Here is a 25221-nt window from a genome sequence, read left to right as displayed (position 1 = left end):
CTCACTGCAGAACTCAACAAGCAAGAAGCAAAGAAAGGTAACAGCTGAGCATGGCCAGACTCTTGTGCTTTCCTCCGCAAGCAATCTGGAAGCGCAACTCTTCGAAGTCTTTTATGCTTTCGCTCGACATATACATCATCACTGCATGTGTCGAGGAAAAGTACATACCCTTAATGTCAAGTGACAGAGCACTCACAGGACCCAGTAACAGCTCACTTAGGTGTTCTGATGCATCTACAGGGCACCTCATGAGAGATTCTTAGGCTTCAGAGCACTCAATCTACAGGGCGCCTCATGAGAAATTCTTAGGCTTCAGAACACTCAGCCCTTGCAGAAATTGTTTCAAAGTTTGTTGCTACATGGACCTCTTCGTAATAATGACCCTAAAAGCGCGAGCCTTCCTTTAGTGTCACAAAAAAAGGCCTAGGACATGGGTCTTTTTTGCTCCTTCATTGAACCAAAATTTTTGCGAGCGAGATCTTTCACAGACATGGAATGATTTCACGAAATGTCAAAGAGAAGACTGAAGCTGTGCGAAGCAATGCCAGCAACAGCCCTGCCGCGGTGGCTCAGTGGTTACGGCGCTTGGCTGCTGACCCGAAAGACGCGGGTTCGATCCCGGCTGCGGCGGCCAAGTTTCGATGGAGGAGAAATTCTAGAGGCCCGTGTGCTGTGCGATGTCAGTGCACGTTAAAAAACCCCAGGTGGTCAAAATTTCCGGAGCCCTTCTACACGGCATCCCTCATAGCCTGAGTTGCTTTGGGACGTTAAACTCTAATAACCAAACCAAACCAAGCAATACCAGTTACAAACACATCACAGCTGTTGAAGAAGCTGAAAAATTCACGCCTTCATCCTTTTTCTACATCAGACACATGACTACACTTTGTCTTTCTGGGCCATCATTTTGAAAAGGTTAACATGGCAGCGGCCTTCGGTTAAATTTCTGCAAAGAGCCCTTTGTGGAAACTTAAGCATCTGTTCCTCGTGAGGCGCACTGCAGAGATATTTGAATACCTTAGTGAGCTGCAACCAGCACCTGTGGCTGCATTTTCACTGACATCAGAGATTAATACATTTTCTTGCCGATGCTGAGATAATGGAAACTATGACTGAAAGCATAAGGTTTCGGGGAAGTATGCTCCCTGATTGATTGTGGGCAAGTGCTGGGTAACCACCAATCCAATGGGTACAAGCTTTCTCCTCACCTGGTGCTCGTCTTCTTTAGGGTGAAATGCCAGCCAAATGGTTCATTGCCCCACCTTGAGATGAAGAAAATACCTTGTGCCATGGTGCTCTTTGTCCTCAGATTCCCTCGCGCCATCAAAAATCACAATCATCATCATGCTTGTGGGCAAGTGTCTGGCCTTTTTCAGATGTTACCAATGTTCCTTGCTCACTAAGTTGTGCATTGAGTACTATGTAATGAAAGGCATCTGCATTGAATTGTATTTGGCACCCATCCTTAGCTACTTTATATTTGCACAAAATTGTAGACAACCGTAAAGACTTTCATGCACACAGTGGTGTCCGAGTAAGCGCATTTTGTCTGTTTCTTCCTGGCCCTGTGGTTTTTGCTGTTTACTGTTATGAGAAATGAATTTTAGGCAATGAATCATGTTGGTTTGGTTCTCAGTAAATGGCTTTTACAAGCTTCTACGAAAGCCGATTGTTCAATAGCGGATGGTTCAAATGTATTTGTGAAATTTATAATAGGTGTTGTGTGGCTACTAAATGAGGATTTTTTTATCTTTTCAGATGGATCCGACAGCAATGTTTAGAGGTACAATGCGTGCAATTTGTCATGAAAATAAAACGTATGTACTTGTACTCAACCAAACACTTGCCACTCTTTCATTCTAAGTTGCATTCTTTTTATGTGTGCAGTACATAATATGCATGAAAGTCTTGTACATAATACTTATTTCCTCGACCTCTGGACTACTATATCTGCAGTGAACATTCTGGGCAGAAGCTATACACAGATGCATGTGCATGTGCTACTGAAAGTATTATCGAGAGCATAAATAACAGACCCCTGCCAGCGCGTGCTGATCTGTGCCAAACTGCATTTAAGCGCCGCTTGACGAAGCACTCCAGATGCTGAGACGAGCGCAGTGGCACGCAATGCGTAGCGCTCCTCGAGATGGGCGCACGCCACTGCGCTGGTCTCGGCACTAGGAGCGCTTCGTCAGGTGGTGCTCGCATGCAGTTTGGCACAGATCGGCACGCGCTGGCAGGGGTCTGTTATTTTTGCTCTCGATAGTACATAATTACAATGCAGATTATTTCCGTTCTAGATCAGATGACTTCCAAGTGAACGGAGGAAGTATGCATACACATTACGGGACCTTTAATAAGAACACAACAGAGAAGCATTCGTTGCAAAGAAACGATTTCATTCTCGTGCATAGCATAGCGTAACTTTCCGTTACCAAGAATGTGACGACCGTCGGACGGAGTCGCTGTATTCATGTTGCGGAAAACCCTCCGGCAACGCATTACCAGCGGGTTTCTCTGTACTGTGGAGCATTTTTTTTTACAGTGTAGTTGTACTCTCTCTGGTCAGAATTATATGTAGCTCCCCGAGCTGCACCCGTGGGTTTATGATAAAAGTTGTTGACTAAGATATGGAACGCGGAAAGCGTGTTGAAGAGGGGGTTTTGATTGGTTAGTGCAGTCATATCGGCTCACGTTGTATCTATTTCGTGTGACTATTTCTTGTCTGACTTTCAGCGCCTGAAAATTTTCCAAACACGGCACCGCATATAATGAATGCATTAATGAATGAATGAAAAAAGTGAAGTGGACTATGCAAGTAATTGCGGCATAGACAACGCACACGTAATATTTTTAAACACTAGGATAGCAACGGAACGAAACTACCGATAAAAACTACATCGCAAAAGCTACTGATTAAAACATGTAGTCCCCCAAAAAAGTTCTCCTCTATGCGCCATTCTCGATGTTGAAATTTTAAAGCACCTTATTATTCGTTATCACAAATTTAGCAGGCGGCGACTCTTTCGATGGTCCGTAAACTATGCGGCTAAGAACAGCCAGCGCCACAACAATTAGGTCACAACCGCGGAGGCGATGAGAGGCGCTTTGCTCGCGGATGCTTGTTGGCGGACTTTCTGCGGCGTGAAACTGAGGACAGAGTCAAGAAGAGGTACATATATAAAGTATTCACATCTTAGGAGATCTATGTAACATAACGTAATCCGAAAGCGCGACCTTGAATCAGTAGGCGATAAAAGTTGTGTCCACTGTATCGGGAAAGCAGCGCCTCAGGTCATCCACAAAGTTTGGCATGGCTGTAACTCAGCGTCCTGCCAGAATAGGATAGACGGGGCTCACGCATGCCACTGTAGTAATGTTTCGAAGTTGTCTGCTTTTAAAACAGTCATGCCTCAAGCAGCGAGAACGATGTTGAATCATCTCTGTGTAATCGCGCTGCAAATATTACTTTCAAGATGTGCTGCAGTGCTATCCAACTGTGGAGTCGACCGAAAAAGAGAAAATCGCTGTTAAGACATTGAATCGACCACTCTTAAACATTGCTGCATTGAGTCGCCGTCCTCGTTGGATATTTTTAACACAACAGTATTTTATTTATTTCGATTCGCGTTTATATCTGTATTTAATGAACTGCAAACAAGCTCGCGTTTACAAATATTGATTTAAGGCGGCGGGAAATGCCAACCGACAATTGGATATGCGAGAGTTTCCGGGAGTTATGCTTCGGAGGCTCTGGGCAGATTCTGAGGTGCCTCCATGAACCGCATTCTCCTTACTCCTAGTGCCGTAGTAAGTGCAAGTGTGGAAATAAAACTATATCATAAAGAGTCGAATGGGAGGAAAACTTTCCAGGCTCTGAAGCACGACGTATTTAGGAAGTTCACCAAAATGCCAAGAAATGTGAATGCTGTTTCATGCATAACATTTATGCATTAGGTACCTTTTCGAGTCCGAGTAGTACTGCCAGTTTCGGCGTGAAGAGTGATCGCTCTTCAAAGTTGTGGTAGTGCATTCTGTAATAAGTGATTTTCTTACCATATTATGTGACAGTCATTATGTGACCCTGTTATGTGACATTCTGATCATTTCTTCTAGATTGGGAGCGGACCATGACAATACGACCGGTAGGCTTAATATCACGGGCTACCCAGGAGCAGAGACCTGTGCTTGGACCGATGGATTCTTAATGAGCTACTATGACCATCCCTACAACAGATACAGGCTATCAAACTGCTCCAAGAAACAAATACAATTTATATACAAGTAGGAAATATTTCTTTACTTACTTCTGATTCTTCATAATTTTTTATTTTTCTTTAAAGATTGTTCAAAGTATCGGCATTTTATTTTATGCCTTGTGCCAGTTTGAGACTGCAGTGTACAGTTCACGTTTCAATTACTTTCTCTGTGAAAGCTGCAGCCAAATTTTGTGTTGGACTTAGCAATCAGAAAGTTTAACGTTCTTGTTTAGATTATCAGATACCCTCATGTTTGTGGAAATGCTATGAGTTGGTCGCAGCAAGTCAGTTTTGGTGCACTCTAGTGGTCTTACATTTGTCGACACTAACATCATTCGAATACTTCCCCAGCTGTATAAAGACAGTAGTGTGCGAATATGCACTGGCTCCACAGCCACAGCATTCTCCTGACTTCTGCAGATGAACTGGAAATGCTTGAATTACCAAGGTATTAAAGTTCAATACTCTAAATGCAGCTGCCACGAATTACGACGTGGCTGACGACATGAACCGACATTTTCTAAATATTATTGCTTTTTTTTGTTTCAAGAGAAAGAAATTAAGAGAGATTTTAAGAGCGGAAAAGGTGACCGCAACTGTTTCTCAAATAGTTAAAATGCATGTCACTCTATGCAAAAAGAGTTCGCGGAACCGAAGGGAAAACTGAAATGTTTTGAAGCAATTAATGGTGTCACAGGTGTCAAGCTGCTACTCTTGGAAGCATTCACTACATATTTGATATCTTTGATATGCACATCTTTGATATGCACATCATCTCTGATATGCACAGACTTCAATAATCTCAGACTACTTGTGTTTGCGCTGTGTCCAGAGGCACTAACACAAGCAGATGGTGGAAATTGGCATGCAACCATTATTTTACGCGCAACCTACTAAACAAATGTGCCCCGCGTTGCACTAGCATTGGATTTAAGTCCTTCCTTTAGCAAGAAGGTTTTCCACTTTGCACTCACTATCACACAGTTTCTCTACGTGGCGTCAGTACGGGGTAAGGAGGTCGGGAGGTGGCAGGGTTTTTCTTAATATAGAATAGTGTGCTGTTATGTTGCTGTAAGTGTAAAGAGCAGCGTTACTGTCATCTTTCGTTTTGGTGGTAGGTGTCATGAGGACGAGGTTGCCTTCAAGGGCGTTGTTTGATCAACAAGTTAAAGAGGGCCAGTCCAGAGTAATCATCCCTATGACAGTGCACGGAAGGTTGCTGCTCAGGCAAGCGCGCGAGTGCTCTCGTTGACAGTGAGGGAGGTGCGGCCGGGAGTGTAGATAATATGAACGAAAGGAACGATTCCGGGTAATGTTCAGAGGACGCGCGAGTTACCGGTGCAGATTTTGCGCAAGTCGCTAAAATTTTCCACGCTTTTTACAAGTCGGTGAAAGTCGTGTAGTTTGGGGTGACTGCCGGGTGCTTGTGAGGGGCGGTTTCCCGACTTTCGTGGATGATATGTAAGTGCAGGTGGTGGATGCGTTTGCACACTGTGGTGGTCCGTCGCACCGCCGTTGCAATGTATATTAGCTCGTCTGTTAGAAAGAGGCGTGATGTATTCCTTGCTTGTGCATACTGTCGGGGGCTGTGCGTGGAGGACGCCCGGGGCGGACATAACAGGCTGTCGTATGACCGCGTTGTGATGGTCCATTGAGTGAGAAGGGGACGACGGTTCGAATCTATCATGCTTCTAGATAAACCGTGCAAAGTATTGTTGCAGTAGCATTTAAAATGGTGACATATTCGTCGATTAAAACCGCGAGGATGCTTAGGCTTCTCCTCACTACGCTGAAGGATTGCGAGGAAACTCGGCAGTGACGTCATTGTTGCCGAAATTTCAGATGCCCGCTGCTTACGCCTGTATGCTGCTGTGCGTCGTCAGATGGCGCCAAACAATGCATTGTGAGCTTCACCTTCGATTGCGTCGGTTTTCTTCCACGGAATAACCATTTCTTCAGTGGAAACGTATTGCCGCCATACGTGACGTCGTTATCGCGGACTGTCGCTGTGCACGTCAGAGAAGCCTGAACGCCGACAACGACCTTATTCGGCGATTACGCCACCATTTAAAATGCTAGAGCAAAACGATTTCGCAGGCTTCACCAGCACATTTCGCACATTTGGCAGCCTTAAACTCATGGAATTCTAAAACCGCTTCAGTTGCCCTTTAAGACCTCTTGAACGATGCACATCCTGTCGCGCTGTTTGAGACCGCCGCGCTTAATGGCCAATCCAGGTATGATGCGCGTGACTTGCTCGAATTGCCTTTATAGTGGCTGTAGTGCAGCCAACCAGTTATAGTCCATTAAGAACCGGCTTTGGCGGTGACGTCAAGCCGGAGTTCGATGTTTGTCGTAAGAACACTTCCCTTTGATCATCGTGCGTGTGTCGTCTCTACTTATGTGTTGGCCTCTCATGGGAGACTGGACAGGATGTCATACGATTGGACCAATTCTACTGAATCATGGAGTATGTCTTGCGTATGTCCTTGGTCTCCGTTCGCCGTCGACTTGGTGACTTTGCACGCATAGAGAGCCTGATGTCTGTCGTGACGACGCGCCACCAAATGGGGCAGTGCGGCCATTACCGCATTGAAAAGCTTGGCGGACCACAGCAATCCCTCTCAGTCTCCTTCTCGCTGAGGTAGAATGTGTCAGATGTGGTTTTTAGGGGCTTAGGGCGGCCGTTGGGTCTAAGAGCAAGGCCCTCATGCAGATTTCCTTAATAGCTTCGCACTATGACAAGGCGAATCCCTGAACAATTCCTTCGTGGGGCACCTCACCAAAGGGCCCGTCCAAATTGAGGGCCAGCACTGCGCGTGCTTGTGGTGCTCTGTCATGATTGAGGATGTCTTCCTTGACTTGTATGAGGACGTCTTTGGTTGAAAGACGCGAATTCAATCTGATCATAACTTCGCAAATATGTTGACATCTCGGTAAGAGTGGACAGCTGTTAGTTACGGTGCGCTCGAAATATTTCCAATAGACGACGTGAAGAATATCGATCGGACGCAGATTTGTTATGGAGAGCGTTTTGCCTGGCTTGAAGATGGGTGTTATGCGGCGTGGCATCAATCCTGAGGGAATCGTTCCGCTCTCTAAGCTTCTTTGTAGTAGACGATGAGATGGATGTGCGATTAAGTGCTGGTCAAAGTATTTAAGCATCTTGTGCCTGGTGATCTCCGCACGAGAGGTAGTGCTTCCTGTGAGGTTCGTAAGAACCGTGTGGACTTCCGCCTCCTAGCTGCATTCTGCGACTGCTAAGGGGTAATCCCGCTGACGTTGTCGTGAGCCCGTCCAATGTAGACCATTTTAGGCTGTGTAATAGGAAGGCGAGTTAAGTGCCTTTTCGGGGTCTAGATTGATGACCGTTTTGGATATTCTGGCTCTGGGTGTTTTCGGGTCGGGGAGGCTCCCTAGTAGTACCCTTCCGAGGTGTCCCTAGTTGTACCCTTGAATTCGAATCTAAAGTTTGGGCCAGATAACGTTCGTGAGAACGCGTGTAAAACGTATAACGTATAACACACAAACTGAGGGGGGCTATGCTCCCAGACTATCATGATTTATACCTGGGAACTATAGTAAGGGATAATTATTTGCGCGTGGTAGCCAGCTAGGTACTAAAGAGAAACGAACGATCTCACTAAAGAAAACAGTTATTGCAGAGTACATGCCAATGTCTTCTCCTCTGGTGCGTCGCGAGTGCAAGAGGCTGCGTGAAGTTTTGTTTGGTTCAACTATGGCAAAGCCCATGCTGACTATCGCTAGGGAAGCAGCCACCATTCTCGCATATATTATCAAGATGCGCCTCCATGCAAAATACGATAGCTGACATTAACCGCCGCAGTGTTCATTTAGTTAGTTTCATGAAATATAGAAATCACTTAATATAAACGTGACGACATGCTCTTTCGATGTAAGTTCGTCTTCCTAAATTTACATTTTTCTCCGTAAAAGACACACACATTTGCTTAAAGGCGTGAAACACACAAAGATTCAAGGAGGTCAGACTGACGGGTGTGCCTGTGTGTATCGCGCCTTTAACCAAAGATGAGCCATTACTAACTAGCCCAACAGGGCGTTTTTTAAGGAGTCTTAATGAAGAAAATGTACACCGGCTACTCGGTCGCTTAACACAAACAGCGTAGCTAAAAGCTCTCCACGCAGTGACTTTCCCGCGCTGGTTCGACGCCTGCATGACGGCCGCGGCTTTCAAGAGGCGGTCGGGACCCGCTGCGTTCTTCCCACAGAAGAACATCGAAAAGGAGTGACGAATGATAGTGACCGCTACTAATTTCTATGCTCGAACGCACAATCAGGAGTATTTATTACACCGAGGTAGAGCGGTTGCAGCGCTACAAAGCTATTGTTAGATCTAGCACAGTGTTGATATGGTAACCATGTGTGTAGCGCAGTCAGCCTCTATTTTCAGCCTCATTCCATACTCACCCAGGCGACAGGTTGTTGGAACGCACTCTCTGAAACCGGCTAGCAGTGACGTCGCAAAACGACCTGAAATGAGGTAAAGTAGCAGCTGTAGGGCAACGGGCGTTGTTTCCTGCTTCTCGTCGGACCTTCCTTCTCCATCCGAATTTGAACTTTTCGGGGTGCTGGCTGGGGGAGTAACGGGTGGTGCTTCAAAACGGAGTCACGAAAATATTGGATCCTCCCGTGGTGGGGAGGGAGAGAAGCGCGGGGTCGTGGGGGATTACGTGAAACAAAGATACGAAGACGCGCTGGCCTGGCCATCACCACAACTGCGTCTAATTTAAGGCAAACGTCTCTGTCCGGTTCTCGGTTCCAGCGAAGTCTCTCTTTCGCAGTGCATCTCTTCTTCGCACTTGGCAGTTGGGCGTCTAAGACGCGCGTAGCGTCGGGGCGATCGCGTCTTGGCGTATACCGAACTGCTGGTGGGGCTGAGCTCCCTAAAACAGCTTCTCGCAGTAAAAGGCATTCCATCGTGGCAGCGTGGTTGTGGCACAGACGTTGGGGCAGGGCACCTCATTATTTTTTTTTCTGAGCACGCTACCTGCGAAATGAGAAGAAATCAGCTCATATATTTTGGGGAAAGGTATGTAGCAGCTCAATTTCGGCATAAGCGTTCAGTCGTTGTCAAAGTGAACAGCGCCCCGCCACCGTAACTGGATCTGCTCAGCTGTTACCGGTGGCACTAGCTCCTCCTAGACTGCGCCAGGTGAGCAGGCAAGTCCCGCTGGCTCCCTCGACACAGCTAAGCAAGAGCAGGAGTGTAGAGGGGCATGTTGAGTTTTCTGGTGCATTCTTGGTACTTGCAAACAGTGCAACTATCCGCCACCCGGCAGAATCTCATTCGTTCTTGTCACAGTCACGGTAGCCTTCAAAATTGTTACAAGGGAAATTCCGGTTGTATGTGGGTGAAAAAGCACCGAGTGACGCGTGCATTCCAGTCGTTTTCTTTTAACTAGTTAACGTTAAAAGTCCTGTTGAGAAAAGAACCCGGCGTTGTAGTTGGCACTGACGTGTAACGAAAATCCGGACTTGTAACGTCACACATGGAGGTGCCTAATAGAAAAGTTAATAAAGGTAACGAAATCAGAATGAATGAGCAATTAAGAATAAGGTTAATAATGTAACCATATAAGGTAGATAACAGCGTTGAATGAAAAACGGGGGCATTTAGATGAGATTGGAACCTTCCACCTTTGGGTCACGAGTCGGGCAGGCTACTCTTTGGCTATACAGCCAGGTTTTTTAAGCCTGGCTAATGTGAGACCTTGTGTGCTTTGTACGGCAGGGTCCGTGTCTGCGATGTCATTGCAAACAGGACCCCAGGCCGAAGAAGATAGCTACTAATGTTACCGCGTCATATTCTTAAGACTGAGCTTAAGTGCGCCTTAAATTTTTAAAGTTATGCGAAATATAGGGAAGCCTTGTTTGCTGAGGTAAATGGCGCCGTGATTTTATACATACTGGAGTGAATAAGTCTTTTTAGAGCGCAGCTGTTAGGCGCTTTCTTCGTTTCGCGTGGTCGCCGCCGCCGTGGTCCGTTGTAACCAGCAGTGGACACACTTTAAAGTGCGAAAGCAATCAAGCGGGAGCTTGGAAAGGAGATAGCCTCCGTCTCTCTTTGGCAACTGGCCCGCCAGTGGGGGGCGCAGCTGTGCACAGCAACCGTGACACCACACAGTAGCGGAAGAAAGAGCGCGCGCGTGTCGGCGGTGGCAGCTTCACTGTCGCTCATTCGCCAGACGTCTCGTTGCAGTCGAGTGAGTGAGACGCATGGCTCCGAAGCGACCCAGTGATTCCGCTCTAAGCGGTTCGGGGAAGCGGCAGTTGGTTGACCAAAAGGCTTTCGCCAAGCACAGTTTAGAATTTCCAAAGTGTCCTCATATAGTTTTGAGGAAAGGAAATGCGCAGTATCTGTCTGACACATATCGGTGGACACCTGAACCAGAGGAAAGGCGCATAACTGTCGTCTTGGAACAGTGGACGCCTCAATCGTGCTTTAAGCTAGGTAGTGGCGGTAGTGACAGATGTGCGCTGCATGCTTTGGCATTGGCAACGTTGTGCCAGAAACGCTGCCATCTGCAAGGGTGACAAGGTCGGTGGGGACTTTAATGTAGATATAAAGACAAGCGGGAACTTCTTACCACTTATGCGGGAGAACATCCCGTTCCTATCGCTCGTAACGGCTCGCACAGCTGTGACAACCTCGCGAAATACTTGCGCAGGCCTCGTGTTCGAGAACCAGGCATTGGCGCAGCAAGAAAAGCATATATCTATTTATTTATCCGTCCACAAAGCTTCCTTCTTGACAGTCAAGAACTGTTAGTGGAGTGTTTTTGAAGAACAAGTATGTGAAAAAATAACACGTTGTCTGTAAGTTCACTACATGTCTTGCTCGAATTCTTTGCCCCAATCTATCGAAAAGCTGGAACAGCTGATGAGCTGCGCTCAAATTTCGCATTAGGAAGCAACGTATTTGTTTGCAATTTTCTCTTCTGAGCATGGCATATCCTTTGCCACAGCTTATTACGCTCTGTGCACTTTTTTTCTGCCTCTTACATTGAATCTTAGAGCCACTGGCACAAACACTGCTTGCAGTTATTACAGTAATTGTTTGACATTTCTTCCTTTCCAGAACTATACCAAGGTCTTGCATTGAAGTTAAAAAGAAAGTAAACTACAGGAACGACATATACCCTGGCCAGAATATGACGCGTAAAAGATTTTGTGAAATTGCCCACAGAGGAATCACCGGCGTAAAGCCAGAATTCGTACGTTTTCGACGAAACCTTCCTGTGCCTAACAGCATGTTTTTGTCGGGTGCAGCTGCAATAACACCGAAGCTTTAAAGAGTTCTTAAGTTCTGTAATATTTTAGTGAACGCTTCGTTCAAGGTGCGGATGTCTTGGACCCTTTCAAATATATTGACTGTGAGAAGAAACGTGAAAAAAGAGCAATGAGCGAATTTTTAGTTGTTATGTTGTTTCCTTTGTTCAATAAATTCTTTTGAGGCACAAGATGATTTAAGGTTGTCAGCTGTGACATCCTTCACAAAAAAAGATATGAATCTTATGCAAAGTGTCTAAGCTAAAAGATAATCGAAATTTAAGACTAGGCAGTAGAAACAAGTACGAAACTCTCTGTAACCGCGTCTGCAATAGCCCTTGTAAGATTTGCGAAATTTTCCGCCATATGAAGTCAGCCATGCGTTAAAAAGAATATATGTTTTGTGTGCCCAGAGCGTTGCTAGCTGTCGTGCTACTTTGTTTACGTTACTTGATTGATTCAAACCACGTTTATTCTACATTAGAAAGCGCCGAAGGTGCTACGGTGGAAGGGGAGGGGGTATTGTAAAAGAGAAGGGGTAAGGCAGCCTCCGTTTTATTAAAACTTCCTGGAGGCAGTTAAGTGGAGGCTGCGTGCCTCTTGGGAGCACTGCGGAGCCGATCGCCGGCCAGCGGCGCCTCCGACTCCTGGATGAGCACGAGTGCCTGCCAGAGCTCGATGGCACGATCTCGAGACGAGGTATCAGGGCAGGTCCAGGTCCAGATAGAAGAAGGCAGTGGTCCCCGTTTAACGATGACCAGGGCTTGAAGAAGAGGTGGTGTGTAGAGAGTGCATTCCCAGAACAGGTGGTTCAGATCCGCACGGCAGTTGCACCTAGAGCAGAAACAGATACAGGGGGCGTCGTGCCACCCCGATGAAAGCGGTTCAACAAGAAAGGAGTAAGAATGGTGCCTGTTTGAATCCGCCGCTGCAGGACAGTTTCTCGTCGCGTGAATACCATAGGGGGAAGCGCAGGTATAGAGAGGGGTGGCCCACTGCCGTGAGGTAGGCGATGCTGTGTAGTTCAATCACAAGCTTCTCCGCGATCGGATCTGCAACCTCAAGTGTGGTAGCGGCGGAAGGAGGATTAGTATTGGAAGCTCTGGCTAGCACGGTAGAGAGATGAGCGCGTACTAGTCTGAGAGCCTTCTCGTTTCCAGGGATACCGCAGTGCGCGGGGACCCAATGGATTCTGACGTGCTCGCCGCCTTTGCGAAGCAGGCTAGCGTTACGCCTTATCTTCTGCATTAAAGGGTCTGCATAGAGAATGCTGGCGCATGCCTGGGAGGCTGCTTGAGAGTCCGTGTACACACGACGGTGAATAGGGTCAGTTTCAGAAGAAACTGCGAGAACCGATTACAAGTAGTCTAAGATGGCCATTCGCTCGGCTCGGGTGCTGAATGGCCCTTTTGCCGATGTATGGTGTCATCGGCCCTGACTCTCGGTTGTCTGGTCGTACCACGCATTGGCGTAATGAGTGTGGCTGCTGCCGTCGGCGGGCAGTGCAGCGTAAGTGTACAGAACACTCTCAGTTGAGGAGAATGAGCTCGTAGCCTTAGCATGCCTCTTGGCATAATAAGCCCAGCGCCACATTTGGTGATGCGCATCCATATGTAGTAGAAGTGGCTTACCTTCGGTGAGTGGCGTGGTTTCCCATGGCGGCGTCTTGCTGGGCAAAGTCGGCAATGGGTGTACATCGTGCCCGAGGAGCAAGAGTGTGTGCGCGCCCGGCGTTTGTGCCGCGAAGTCTTGTCCGCTGCGTGTGACTGTGCATGTCGAGGAGCTCTGATAGGCTATTGAGCTTGCTGCAGCTCTTGAGCGCATCAAGGCGTGCGTACATCGGAAGTGTGTGAAGATGCGTCTGGCCTCGTTGAGAAAGCGCTCAAGCGCGATCAAGTGCGTACGGTTAACAGAATGATACGGCAGCCCGTACATGATGCGGGTGACGAGAAAAGCTTCCACAAATTGCCGCATTTCACATTCGTTTACTCCGCGGCTGCGGTTGCTGATTCTTTGTAAAATGAGCAGAATTTTCTTTTGTTAGTCTTTGTGACACGTTGGACCCAACTGTTCGCCGTGTAGTTCTCCTCCAAGTGCATGCCAAGTATTCGGATAGTGTGCTTTCGTGCGATGGGCTGGTTGCCGATAAAAAGTTTAAAAGACCGCTTCTCCTCTTGTTTCGTTTGGTGATCCGGCCACCGTGAATGACGAAAAACTCTGTTTTATCTAGGGCTGTCTGTAAACGAGTTTCAGTGACGTAGTCGTGAATGATGTCAAGGGCTGTTTGTAAGGCATCCTCCTGCTCTCCGTTGGACCCCTGATTTGTCCACAGGGTGACGTCGTCAGCATAAACCGCATCCTTCAAGCCCGGTACGTCCGCAAGACGCCTCGGTAGCTGCTGGTGCATAGCTATATTAAACAGTGTTGGGGAGATAACCGAACCCTGAGGGACGCCTACTAAGTTGGGGTGGATAGAACTGGTGCCCTCAACAACTTGGACCTGGTAGCTACGCCCCTGTAGGAAACCAGCTATGAAGTAGCATATTTTCCCTCTCAGTCCGAGGTCACGAGCTTTTGTAATGATTGTGCTATGTGGGATGCCGTCAAAGGCCTCGCGTATGTCCACTCCGACAGCAGCCCGTGGGTGCAGCGAGTTAGGGTATAGGACGTCCTTTCTGAGGCGGAGCAGTACATCTTGTGTAGATAGTTCAGGGCGGAATCCATATAGTGTGGTTTCCAAAAGGTCCTGATCTTCAAGGTACCACATTAATCGTGTGTTGGTCATGCTGTCCATTACTTCACAAATGCCAGAGGTTGAAGAGATAGGTTGGAGGTTGGATAAGGTATGTGGTGGCCTGCCAGGCTTCGGAAAATGAGTTTGACCACCCAGGACTTCCAAGGGGAGAGCAATACCCCGGCATCGCCGAATCGGTTAAACTCTTCTAGGAGAGCTTGCTTGTACTCGGGGGGAGGGGGGAGGGTAAATTACGTAGATGGGCCATGCCCACCTGATTGGCTCCCGGAGTACTGCGTGCATTAGCATTTATTTTTTAAAAGCGCGAAAGGACGACGACGTTTACACACACAACAACACGAGCGCTGACTTTCAACTGGAAATTTATTAACACAAAAGACATTTATACATAATCCCGCCAAACAAACACAAAAACCCTACTTAACTTATCTTAAACATCCGGCAACGACTTCTCAAGAAGGGAAAATTCACGATTCATCAATGACAATGACGGGTTAGTGACACACGCAGAACCCCCCTTATCAATGTGATAGGCCTCTACTAATTCTCTTACCGTCTGATCTTTGTGTTGGAAAACTACAGACGTGTCTTGAAGCAGAGGGGTACAGGTGTGTTCACGTTGCCTGCAATGCAGAGCTAAATTTGATCCGCCGGCTTTGTCCAATGAATTAAAATGTTCCCTCAGGCGGTCGTTTAAACAGCGTCCTGTCTGCCCTACATACCATGCGCCGCAAGACAGGGGAATTCTGTATACTACCCCTTTCACGCAATCGACCCTACTTTCAGCATGATTAGTGGTGCATTCACTTTCTCTGCTTCAAGACACGTCTGTAGTTTTCCAACACAAAGATCAGACGGTAAGAGAATTAGTAGAGGCCTATCACATTGATAAAGGGGGTTTTGCGTCTGTCGCTAAACCGTCATTGTCATTGATGAATCGTGAATTTGCCCTTCTTGAGAAGTCGTTGCCGGATGTTTAAGAAGTTAAGTAAGTTTTTTGTGTGTTTGTTTGGCGGGATTATGTATAAATGTCTTTTGTGTTAATAAATTTTCAGTTGAACGTCAGCACTCGTGTTGTTGTGTGTGTAAACGTCGTCGTCCTTTCGCGCTGTTAAAAAATGGATAACAACCAACGCGCCCAGCTTTCTGTTCTTCTCATTAGCATGCTTCAGGGCATGTTCCAGCTCGGGCATGGTGAAGGGCTTGTTAAGGGGGTCGCTCTCCTCAGAAGGCTCATCCTTCTCGTACGTGGTGTTTGAGGGGCAAGACGTCTGCGGGAAGAACACTTGAGGGGCATGTTCAGCGAGTTCCTTAGCGCTGATTCCTTCTGGGAGGGCAACGCGCGCCGCCACCTCGTTAGTCTTGCGCTGGCCGAGGAGGGAACGTAGGATGGCCCATTCTTTAGACGTGTGAGTTTGCCCGCTGATGGAATCACAAATTTCCATCGAGCGGTCTGATGCGAGCCTATTAGTATAATTTTCTATCGAGCGTTGTTTGTTGCGTAAACTCCTTTTGTGGTACTCAGCAAAGCCAGACCGCCCGTATTGGCAGAGAATCCGGCGCCACCTATTCCATAAGGTGAGCAAATGCCGATCAGGCACGGTTCGGTCAGAAGAAACCCGCAGGCTCTTGGTGGCTCTCCGCTTGGCTTCGCATAGCTGTGATACCAGCTGGTTAATCTGCCTGGCTGGAGGCTGCTGCCCCAGTACTTCACGGTATTTATCTCATTGTGTGATATGGCTTTGCCTCGTAGTGGCATCTGGCTTCAGCTTCGTGTGGACGTGGCCTGCGCGAAAACGTATAAGTATTGGGAAATGGCCACTTCCCGAGCAGTCGTCAAACACTTCCCATCGAAGCAGTTGTGTACGGGCGCTCCAGGTAAGATCAGGTGACGTGTCTGCTTGGTGACATATGTGCCCTAGGTGAGTGTGTGTTTGAGGTGTGTTGAGAAGTGTCAGCCCGCACTCCGAGGCTTCCTGAATGACACGTCTGCCTCACCGGCTGCATGTGTTTTATCTCCATGCGATGTGCTTAGAGTTGATGTCCCCGCACAAGAGTATAACATCTTGCGGATAAATCCTTTTAAAATAGGAGATGAAGCTGTGGTCAACAGGTGCATGATTAGCCTTATTCCCCGCATTTTCGGGAATGATGTAAACGGAGAAGACAAGCATTGCGCGCTGTGGCGAGACTTGTATCCGGCAAGCAACGACGCTTAGGGATGCATTGCACCACGGTTGCGTGTCTAGCTGCACATGTACTGCTCCCCTCCGCACCTACAGTGCTGTTTTCGCGGGTGCAGCAAGATCTTCAGAGGGAACGTATCCGTCACAGCCCATTATTCGCAGCACTCGACCGTTGGCCTCCTGAAAAGCGATAACTAATGGACTTTTATTGTCTTGCTTGCTGAGGAATAAGGCGACCATGTCCGCCCTTTTGCTGGGAAGCGAACGATAATTCCACTGTAGAACGGTTGCCTACGGCAATGGTCCTGAAGAGCTAGTCATAGTGAGGCTGTGTGGCGTTAGAGGCAGTTAAGTTTTTGCTGCCCGAGGAGTAGGTAGAGCGGGTTCTGCCGCGATTGTCGGATGAGTAGTGCCAAAAGGGGACGTGCCCGAAAGCATAAGACGCTCCATGATGGCATGGACGCATGTTTCTAAGGCGCGACTTATAAGTTCTCGGGCTCTTCGAAGGATCGACTACTCTAATTGCGGCATTCGTTGTCATGACGCCCTCGAATCTAAATATTGTGGTGTCATTGGAGCGGGAAGATATGTATCATAGCGGGGCTGCGAGAACGCTGTCCCTATCTGAGGTTCTCCCTTAGGAGACGACTTTGCCGCTCCTTCAGAAGCAGAATGCTTGGCGAGCCCACGAAGCGAACTTGAAACTGATAAGGAATGTTCATGACTGGTATGTGTCCGTTCGCCTGTTTAGCATCTTGTGCGTAGGTGCTCTGGCTGCTTTGTAAGTGTGCAAAGGCTACCTTTGGGACGGTGTAGAAACTGCGCCAGGTTGTCTTGGCTACCAGTTTGGACGAGTTTTCTTCTTTTCTGTTCTCGAGTTGGCTGAGCTGACGTCCCTGTGCCTACGCGGTTTATGCCCTTGCTTTTGAGCAATGCGTATGTTGACTTGTCGCCATTTTGGACAATTTCCGGCCATGACCAAATGAGAACCACCAGAGTTCCGGCATTTCGGTTATGCGTTTGGAAATGGCGTGCCCTCTTCGTGTTGCCGCAAACTGCAGGTGGAGAATTTTGTCGCCCCACGTTCGGGCATTGTTCCTTGCGGTCTCCAATCTTGTGACATTTTTGTTTTTATTATCAATACCTCAAATGATCCAGAAATGGGGTAATACATGAGGCATGGGCTGAATGTTCCACTAATGAGAGATTGGATGGCAGCCTTGAAGTAGAGTGGATCGGAGTGGTGCACGGAGTCGATTGGAAGGCGATATCACAAACCGCAACTCGCGGACGGTACGGAAAAACGCGGACCGTATATCACCACAGCCCGACTTTGAAAGGTAGGCTGTTCCTTCCAAACTTATCACGGCAGTGCCTTTGTCCCCAATTAGGAGCGCTTGCAGGATTTTGCACTTGCGGCAATGCAAATAGATGAGTAGTTCCTCAGAAGTCAAATCTCCAGCGTTTCTAATGATCCCTTTGATTTGGTTATGACCAGTGGTTTTGTATGCTTGAAACGGTACGTCCTTTCCATTGATTGTCAGGGACTCTATAGCAAGAAGTGAATTTCGCACCTCGGGTTGCACCGCGTCAACAGCGAGCCGGTTTCTCTTGCCTAAGTAGCGGATCGAAAACTCCGGTAATGCATCTTCCTCAGAGAGACTGAGATGAGCCGCAATATGGCGTGTTATGAGTCTGTCTATCCGTATAAAGTGCTCTTCTATGGTTCTGCACGGCTTCTTAAGACGAAGAATGATGGTGCGCTGGCATTCGCGTGGGGCCCTGTCGATCGGCGTCGCCGTGTCTCTCGTACAGGTATTTCTTTCCCGTTGATACCTGCTTTCCAGACGCTCGCTTCGCCCTCAGAACTAACGGGAATAGACAGCATTTAACTTGCGCCTTTCGCCTGCGGACATTCCTTGAACATATTGCGAGTAGTGTACTGCCGGTCTGCCCTCAGCGGGAACGAGGCTCGCGCTCGTTTCTGTCCATTTGGCGCGGTAGAAATGAAGCGAGCTCTATGAAAAAAATTTTCTCGCTTGCCTTCAGTGCCGTTATGGTGCGCGAGATTCGCGAGTGGAGGGAAGGGGTAGGTGCACGGCAGGAGCAGCATCCTTTGAGGCATGCCAACGGCGGCCTCATTGCCCGTTGGCATCCCCGGCGTTGACGGGGCGGCCGAGTTTCCTGGTGCCTGCAGGTCCATTCCCTCGGGAACATTGTTGATTCGGTGTAGTCCGGCGACGCCATGCCAGAAGAAAACCGTAAAACTCGGACGGTATAAGTCCTAGCAGCGGTGGCCGCCGGCAGCAGGCCGGACGGCGGGGGCGGTGACGGGCTCAGATAGCAGTGTCCCAGATAGCAGTCACTGCAAGAGGGAGACAACAGTAAGGTTTGGCAGAAGCGCGCTCGCAAACGCGTCCGTCGCTCTGTGTGGCTGGAAGTCGAATCTTACGTCACTTGTGCCGTTCTAAATTCCTGTCCTTTGCTAATCAAGTAACCTGTGACATATTACCACGTACTTATCGGCAGATGTGTTTGAAAACCTGAAGGAAGACGGGAGAAAGGGTAATGGCGGCTGATACACAAAGCGCTAGCGCTACAACATCGTATTCCATGCCTGCTTTGTGCCACCTGGCACTACAGGCGGCTATATTGCGCTTGGACAAGAAAGAGAGAACTGAAAAGCTGTGCGTTGCCTTAAAGACCAGTCTTCTTGGGTGTTTCCAACAAGATTCCCATGAAGCACTTTTTCTCAAAATGAATTGCAGTCTGAGATGCGGAATGGTCCTCCTGTTCTCAGGCAGAGCGCCTAAGTCCGGCGCAAGCGCCTAAGCTACGTGCTGATCCGTACACTGCCCACCGACGACACAACTCTGAAAATTGTTTCTTTTTTTAAAACAACGATTGTTTCATGCAACTCCAAGAGTTTAAAGGGACACTCAGGAGAAATTGAAGTTGCTTGTATCGACAGAATACCAGCTCCTTATTGCAAAAACGCCACTCATACTCACAACAGAGCTCTTGTAACGTAAAAAAGAGCAAGAACCAAAATATAGGTATCGCCGCCACAGGGCAAACTCCCAAGTACAAGCGTGATGCTGTCATAGGACAAAACAGCAACACTAGGACACTAGAAGCCACGAATCACTGAGGCACAGCCAATGCATGCGCAAATCTCTTTGACATCGTCAGATGGCGCCACGTGCCCGGCAGCTACGCGCGCGCCTGCAGCATCGGGACCAATCAGCGCCTGCTCACCGGCGGTAGGCGGGCTCCCGGTATTCCGCTAACTGGAACAAGGTACACGGTATGCTAAAGTGTCTTTTTGTGAGAACTTCGTTGAAAACTTCGAGAGCGGGGTCCATCGTAACGCTGGCAAAACGCCGGTGCAAACGTAAACGAATCGACGGCCGCAATAGCCGATAGATGCCTTCAACGTGCGGCTGGCGGTAGCTTTCTTTTCGGGTGCTGCTAGGCCGCACTGCTGGCCCCCCAGAAATCACGCAGTCTGCGTTACGTTATGTGCACGTCATGTTTCACGTCACTTAGTCCTGTGTCGTCATAAGAGAATCCCAAGTTTGAATCAGAGCGGCGGGAAAAACTTTTTCAACTTCGAATCCAAATTTCTTAGAAATTAATGCATCTTTCGCTGCCGGCCAAGTGGCAACAAAGCCATGAAATGCCGATCTATCGGACTTTGCTTTTAAAAAAATATTAATAGAGCTCTCCTCACTGTCCCTTTAAAGACTAAGTGTACTGGACTACGGAATGAATCACGCCTTATATTTACATGGGACGCCACTTGTACATTCGGTAGCTTTACATGCTGAGCAGTTCTGTTTTTCTTGTGTTTTTTTTTCCTGAAAAACGTGCCATAACTTCGACAGCAAAATTTATTTTCTTCCTGTGTTGTACGACCACTCAGAAATGGGCGAGGTTCAATTCAATGCCTGCGAAGATATCATGTGTCTCTAAAAAAATGCCAAATAGTAACATTCATTAAAAACCTTTCAATGAACCACAAACCAAATTTCCAACGTTCTTTATAGAGCACTGCGGTGGAACGTGAATATATGTAGTGAAAATAAACTATATCTATGCACAAAGCTCTTCTTTTTTAGAATACTTTTGTAATGCCTACTTTCTCACAAGGTATAAAATTTTGAGTGCTTTTAAAATGATTGAGCTTTTTTTGCGCAAAAAATGCGTGAGTGCTATTCCCTTTAGTTTCATACAGTTTGTTTTTTTTTTAAATCTAAATCTCAGATGGTCGAGGAAGGCGCCTGAGACGTTTGGGATGGAATGACGAATGGCTGTAAAAATATGCGTGATCGTTACTTCTCTGCAAGCACTCAGTGTGGAAGCCTATTAAGCGTACATCGCTCCACTGTGCTGTGTCATCTGTGAACCTGAATCTTCCTCATAATTGTTCTTTCCAACCCTGCAGAAGCATCACCCCCGTCATAAGAGGTGCCAAGTGAACTGCTGCTGGAAATACTTTTACGAATACTTCGGCGAGTATTGGGAAGATTGCCAGATGCGCTACATGGCAGAAGGACTACGATGTGACCGCGGAAAGGTGAGCATAAGTATATTGTTCTGATATGTTTTTCTGGGACAGTCACCGGTCACCACAGTATTGAGAAAAGCAATTATTGGTGTTTTCTATTTTCTTAATAAACAGGCACAGAGTGCAAGCCATGCACAGGCAAAAAGTTTTTTTTTTATGTTGATGCGCACGTGGTGACATCAAATGGCAACTTTTCATAATTGAAAAAGTTCCTTTGTTTAGGCGTACTGTTTTCATATTAGGCATGTTTCACCATATTTTGGAGTTTTTTCTCTACAGTTTTAGAGGAGCACAATGTGAAATTCTGTACATTGAAACCAGAGCTTTCAAGCTCAGGATATCATAGTCAGCGGCCTACATTGTCCGTCTAGGTTAGCACGCTTGTGAATGCTCGTGACAGCAGGAATGTTACTACAGCTCTACAAAAGGATGTACGGGATGTTACGAAGAGTATATTCCGATAAATAGTGTCAGTACTGTCCTCCTTAGGGAGAATCACGGCTGGAAATCAAGAAGACGTGAGACTGAATGTCAAGCGGAAAATGTCAATGAATTGGTTCCGATATCTACTTTCGCTTTGCGAGCAGAGGGAACTCAGAGAGTCTTAAAAGGTAGATACCCACAGCCTGTTTTTAGGAATTTATGGCGCGGTGCTTTCAAACAGAGGTGCGCACTTAACTGAAAACCATTCCGGGCGAAGGCATACAATAATGGCTTTGCATTATATGCCGGAATATAAATTTACCTCGAGCTTCAGCACCACCTAGAGCCGTGGGTTCAAGGCAGAAGGGCATCACTAGGGTTACTTCGTTTGCCGGTGTTAAAATCAGCGTCAATTTTCAGCGCTTGATTACATCGCCAGCGAAGAACACTGATAATTTGCAGCATCGGATCCTCCTACTGCACCTGCATTAGTTAGTCTCTATCAATTACCTGTTCAAAGAACAAGGTTATGAAATTTTTTAAAAGTCCTTTTTGACGCAAGCCAGAGCAGAACACTGATAATGAAAAATTCCACATTTTTCCGTGTGATGTTAGTTTAGGAGTTAAATATCCGTCCGAATAGTTTATCACATAGCTGTCTGCGACTGCTTACTGACATTTCCGGTTGTCTTGGTTACTGGAGGTAGCGGAGCGTCACGTACACAAAAGGTCGTGGTGATAAATTGGTAAATTGGTTTTTGAGGAAAGGAAAATGTCCTGGTGAACTAAATTTTTGTGGGCAAGCAAAGGTGCTTTATGCTCTCAGTGGTGTTCTCCGCTGGAGTAGCAGATTCCGTAGACATCAGAAGGTGGTTTCATGTTGCTCGACTGTTCGAAGGCGCGCTTGAAATGCCCCAAGCAGCTGATTACCAGACGAGCTCGCTCCAGTTGGAATATATCCCACTGGCTTCACGCAATGAAATCTGGCGGTCCAACTGGCCCGAACATCGAATGTTAGCAGCCTATGCTGACGCCCGTAGGGAAACGCCTAAAGTGTACTATACACTCTACAACGGTTGAGAAACGTCCTTTTGCCCAGCGGAAAAATCAGTAAAACGAATGCAGTAGAACAAATATATAGATGCAGTAGTCCGACAGGTAATTGGAATTCGAAAGCGAGTAGAAAACAACCGGATGTTTGAAGAATAATGAAAATTGGCTTCGTCTATCACTGATTATTTCCGCATGGCACTGCCATCGACTAACCGCCGGTAGCGAGACAACTTTGAACCTTAAAGTGCAATCCTCAAAGAGCACTTATTGGCCGAAGAAAATGCTAGATACGTCACCGTACGAGCTCTGCAGACCAGTTTAATTTAAGATTAAATGGGAAAAAACTTTTGACAGTTGTAAAGCGGGAGGTGTATTGTCCGATACAAGGGCTGGGAGCTTCAGGACGAAGTGTTACCTCCAAGAACTTCAGGCCACGTGTGTTGTTTTCTGTTGCTGCATCCAAGACAGGGAAACGATAGAATATATTCTCATCCAGTGTAAGACCTTCGAACTCTCAGTGCGCAATGCCACCGCATCAATCAGCGAAGCACTAGGATTTAGGAACTGCTAGGACGCCCGCCTGCCCGCTTGACCGGCCCGCCCACCTCCCCGCTCGCCCTACGTGCACCAGGCCATATCAATAAAGAGGGGGCCACCTAACTTCCTTGTGACCAGCAAAGGAGATTGGAATGATCGCTGAATCGAGTCAAACAACTTTCATTTTGTTGTCCTTGAGGCCATTGCTGTCGACAGGAGGACTCCGCCTGCGTTTAAACATTTGTTCCAATGCTAGAATACAAATCTGTGTTTTCTATGGCACCGATGGTAAGATTAGGCAATTTTAACGGTGCTTTATTTTCTTACTAGAAGTTGAATGAACTGTTGAAACAATAAGTTAGAACATTGTAGTTGCTTGTATTAACCCTTTATATCCCACAAGTGTCTCACGAGGTGAACATTGTTGAAATTGATATTTTTCAGCATATGTGGTTCATAGGAAGATCAGTGAAAAAAGTTAGAATGATCCCTTTTCATTTTGTAGAAAATTTTATTGTGCCACAAACGTTGCAGCTAGGATTGCGGGATAGAAATTCCCCGAAAGTTTAGGAGCCATGAAATTTCTGAAAGCAGCTTTGTAGCCCCATTTGTTAGGCTTACTCTTCATATAAACCTTCAGAGAATGTCTGCCCTTGTAAGGGATGATCATCTCATCTACAGCAATGCATTTGTCAAGTGTGGCAGCTTGAGAAATGTGTTCTTTAGGTTCGTAAGCACATGTAGTACCTTAAATTCGTCAAACCTGTTCCTTGTCATGCAAACGCTGACATCCACGCTGACATCCGGTGTTCGCTCACCAGTAGATCCTTCTAAACGGATGGTTAGCAACAGACATCTAAAGGACAATGCCAATAAACTTGCGCATCTTGAGAAATGACACTGGATGGATTCGGATGCGATTTTCTCGGGTTGTGAATCTTTTAGTCTCGAAAGTGGGGAACTCTATTCGGTTAGAGTCAACGAGTTTCAGGAACATGCTCAATGGGCTCATCACTCTTTCTAAACCATCTGTTGGCTTCTGAATACTTTGTTCCTCGCCCCGATATATATTGATATCCGTTTTCACCTTGTGACAAATCTTTGTTTGCTTCTTTTTTGTTGTGTTGACGTCACCTGTACTCCTTCGTCACTGTCTGTAGAGCTTTCGCTGTTATTGTACCTTGTTATTGTATTCTTCATCGCAATCCGAACCGTCCAAGTTTTTATCCTCGCTCCCGGTAGGGCATTCTATAAGAATTTCTTTCTCTGTCCGGCACTGCCTGCATATAATAAACGCTCTTGAAAATTACGACGTCAACAAAAGTCGCTGCTAGACAACACGTAAGAAGGTTCAATAGACAGAAAGAAATTAGGTGCGGCAAATACTCAGACATAGGCGCTAAATGAAGTCATACTCTTTCATGCATTTCTCTGGGAGTATGCTGGCCAGATTCCTGGCTGCCACAAACGTGTATGTGAGCTGAACGAGGTGATATGCTCTCCAAGGAGCAGTCGTAGAAACATGAAACTCAGTACGTATATTCGCTAGGCTTTTTGAAAACATCTCTAAATCTTTTCAGCAATGAAGCGCTAGTTTTGAGGTCACCAGAAAACCAAAACTAAGCTCACTCACCGCCTTAGCCTGCTGCATGTGGAATCCATGTTTTCGACGCTCAGAAAAACGTTCCGCGGTACCTGTGGCGCCATCTACTGACAACAAGTGCAAGCACCAGCTGCCACGTTGTGGCAGCTGGGATACAAAGGGTTAAAGCTTCCGAAATTTATGTACGTTCATTTCTTCTCCACAGACATGCAGGCGTGGTGTTTGCGCCAAACATGAATGGAACACAACAGCCCGGCGACTAAAGAAGCTTCGGAGGTTACACAGTCTTTCATAGCACTGCCCTAAAATCAGCACTGTGCCTTCGAACAAAAATAAATAAAAGCTTTATATATCCCGTTGTATCCATCGGTAGTGCTACGCGAAAACCTGCTGACTGTGTGCAGATGACATGAAGGAGTGGAGTTAGTGTCAATAGTCGAGGTATGGTGTACCATACATGCTCGGTTACTATCGGAACGCAATAAAGATTTTTAAATTAACGAAGTCGCTTATATATAAAGCTC

The 25221-nt window shown here is 47.0% G+C and overlaps 1 protein-coding gene and 1 pseudogene across 1 annotated transcript in view; one reads left to right on the top strand and one right to left on the bottom strand.

Annotated features, from left to right (window-relative positions):
• Positions 1-24992, top strand: part of LOC149328911 (venom metalloproteinase antarease-like TserMP_B) — a 60599-nt gene extending 35607 nt beyond the window's left edge. Inside the window, exons 6-9 of the mRNA XM_089559137.1 lie at positions 4117-4284; positions 11380-11515; positions 20959-21090; positions 24903-24992. Coding sequence (XP_089415263.1) covers positions 4117-4284; positions 11380-11515; positions 20959-21090; positions 24903-24992 — 526 coding nt within the window. The remainder of the gene's footprint in view (positions 1-4116; positions 4285-11379; positions 11516-20958; positions 21091-24902) is intronic.
• Positions 12149-14355, bottom strand: LOC149328912 (uncharacterized; annotated as a pseudogene).
• Positions 24993-25221: the final 229 nt, after the last annotated feature.

This window comes from Amblyomma mixtum, chromosome 9 (genome assembly GCF_055824585.1).
Source record: "Amblyomma mixtum isolate Tamu chromosome 9, ASM5582458v1, whole genome shotgun sequence".
NCBI lineage: Eukaryota > Metazoa > Arthropoda > Arachnida > Ixodida > Ixodidae > Amblyomma > Amblyomma mixtum.
The sequence above is the reverse complement of the archived record's forward strand: the minus strand, read 5'-3'. Positions and strand labels throughout refer to the sequence as shown.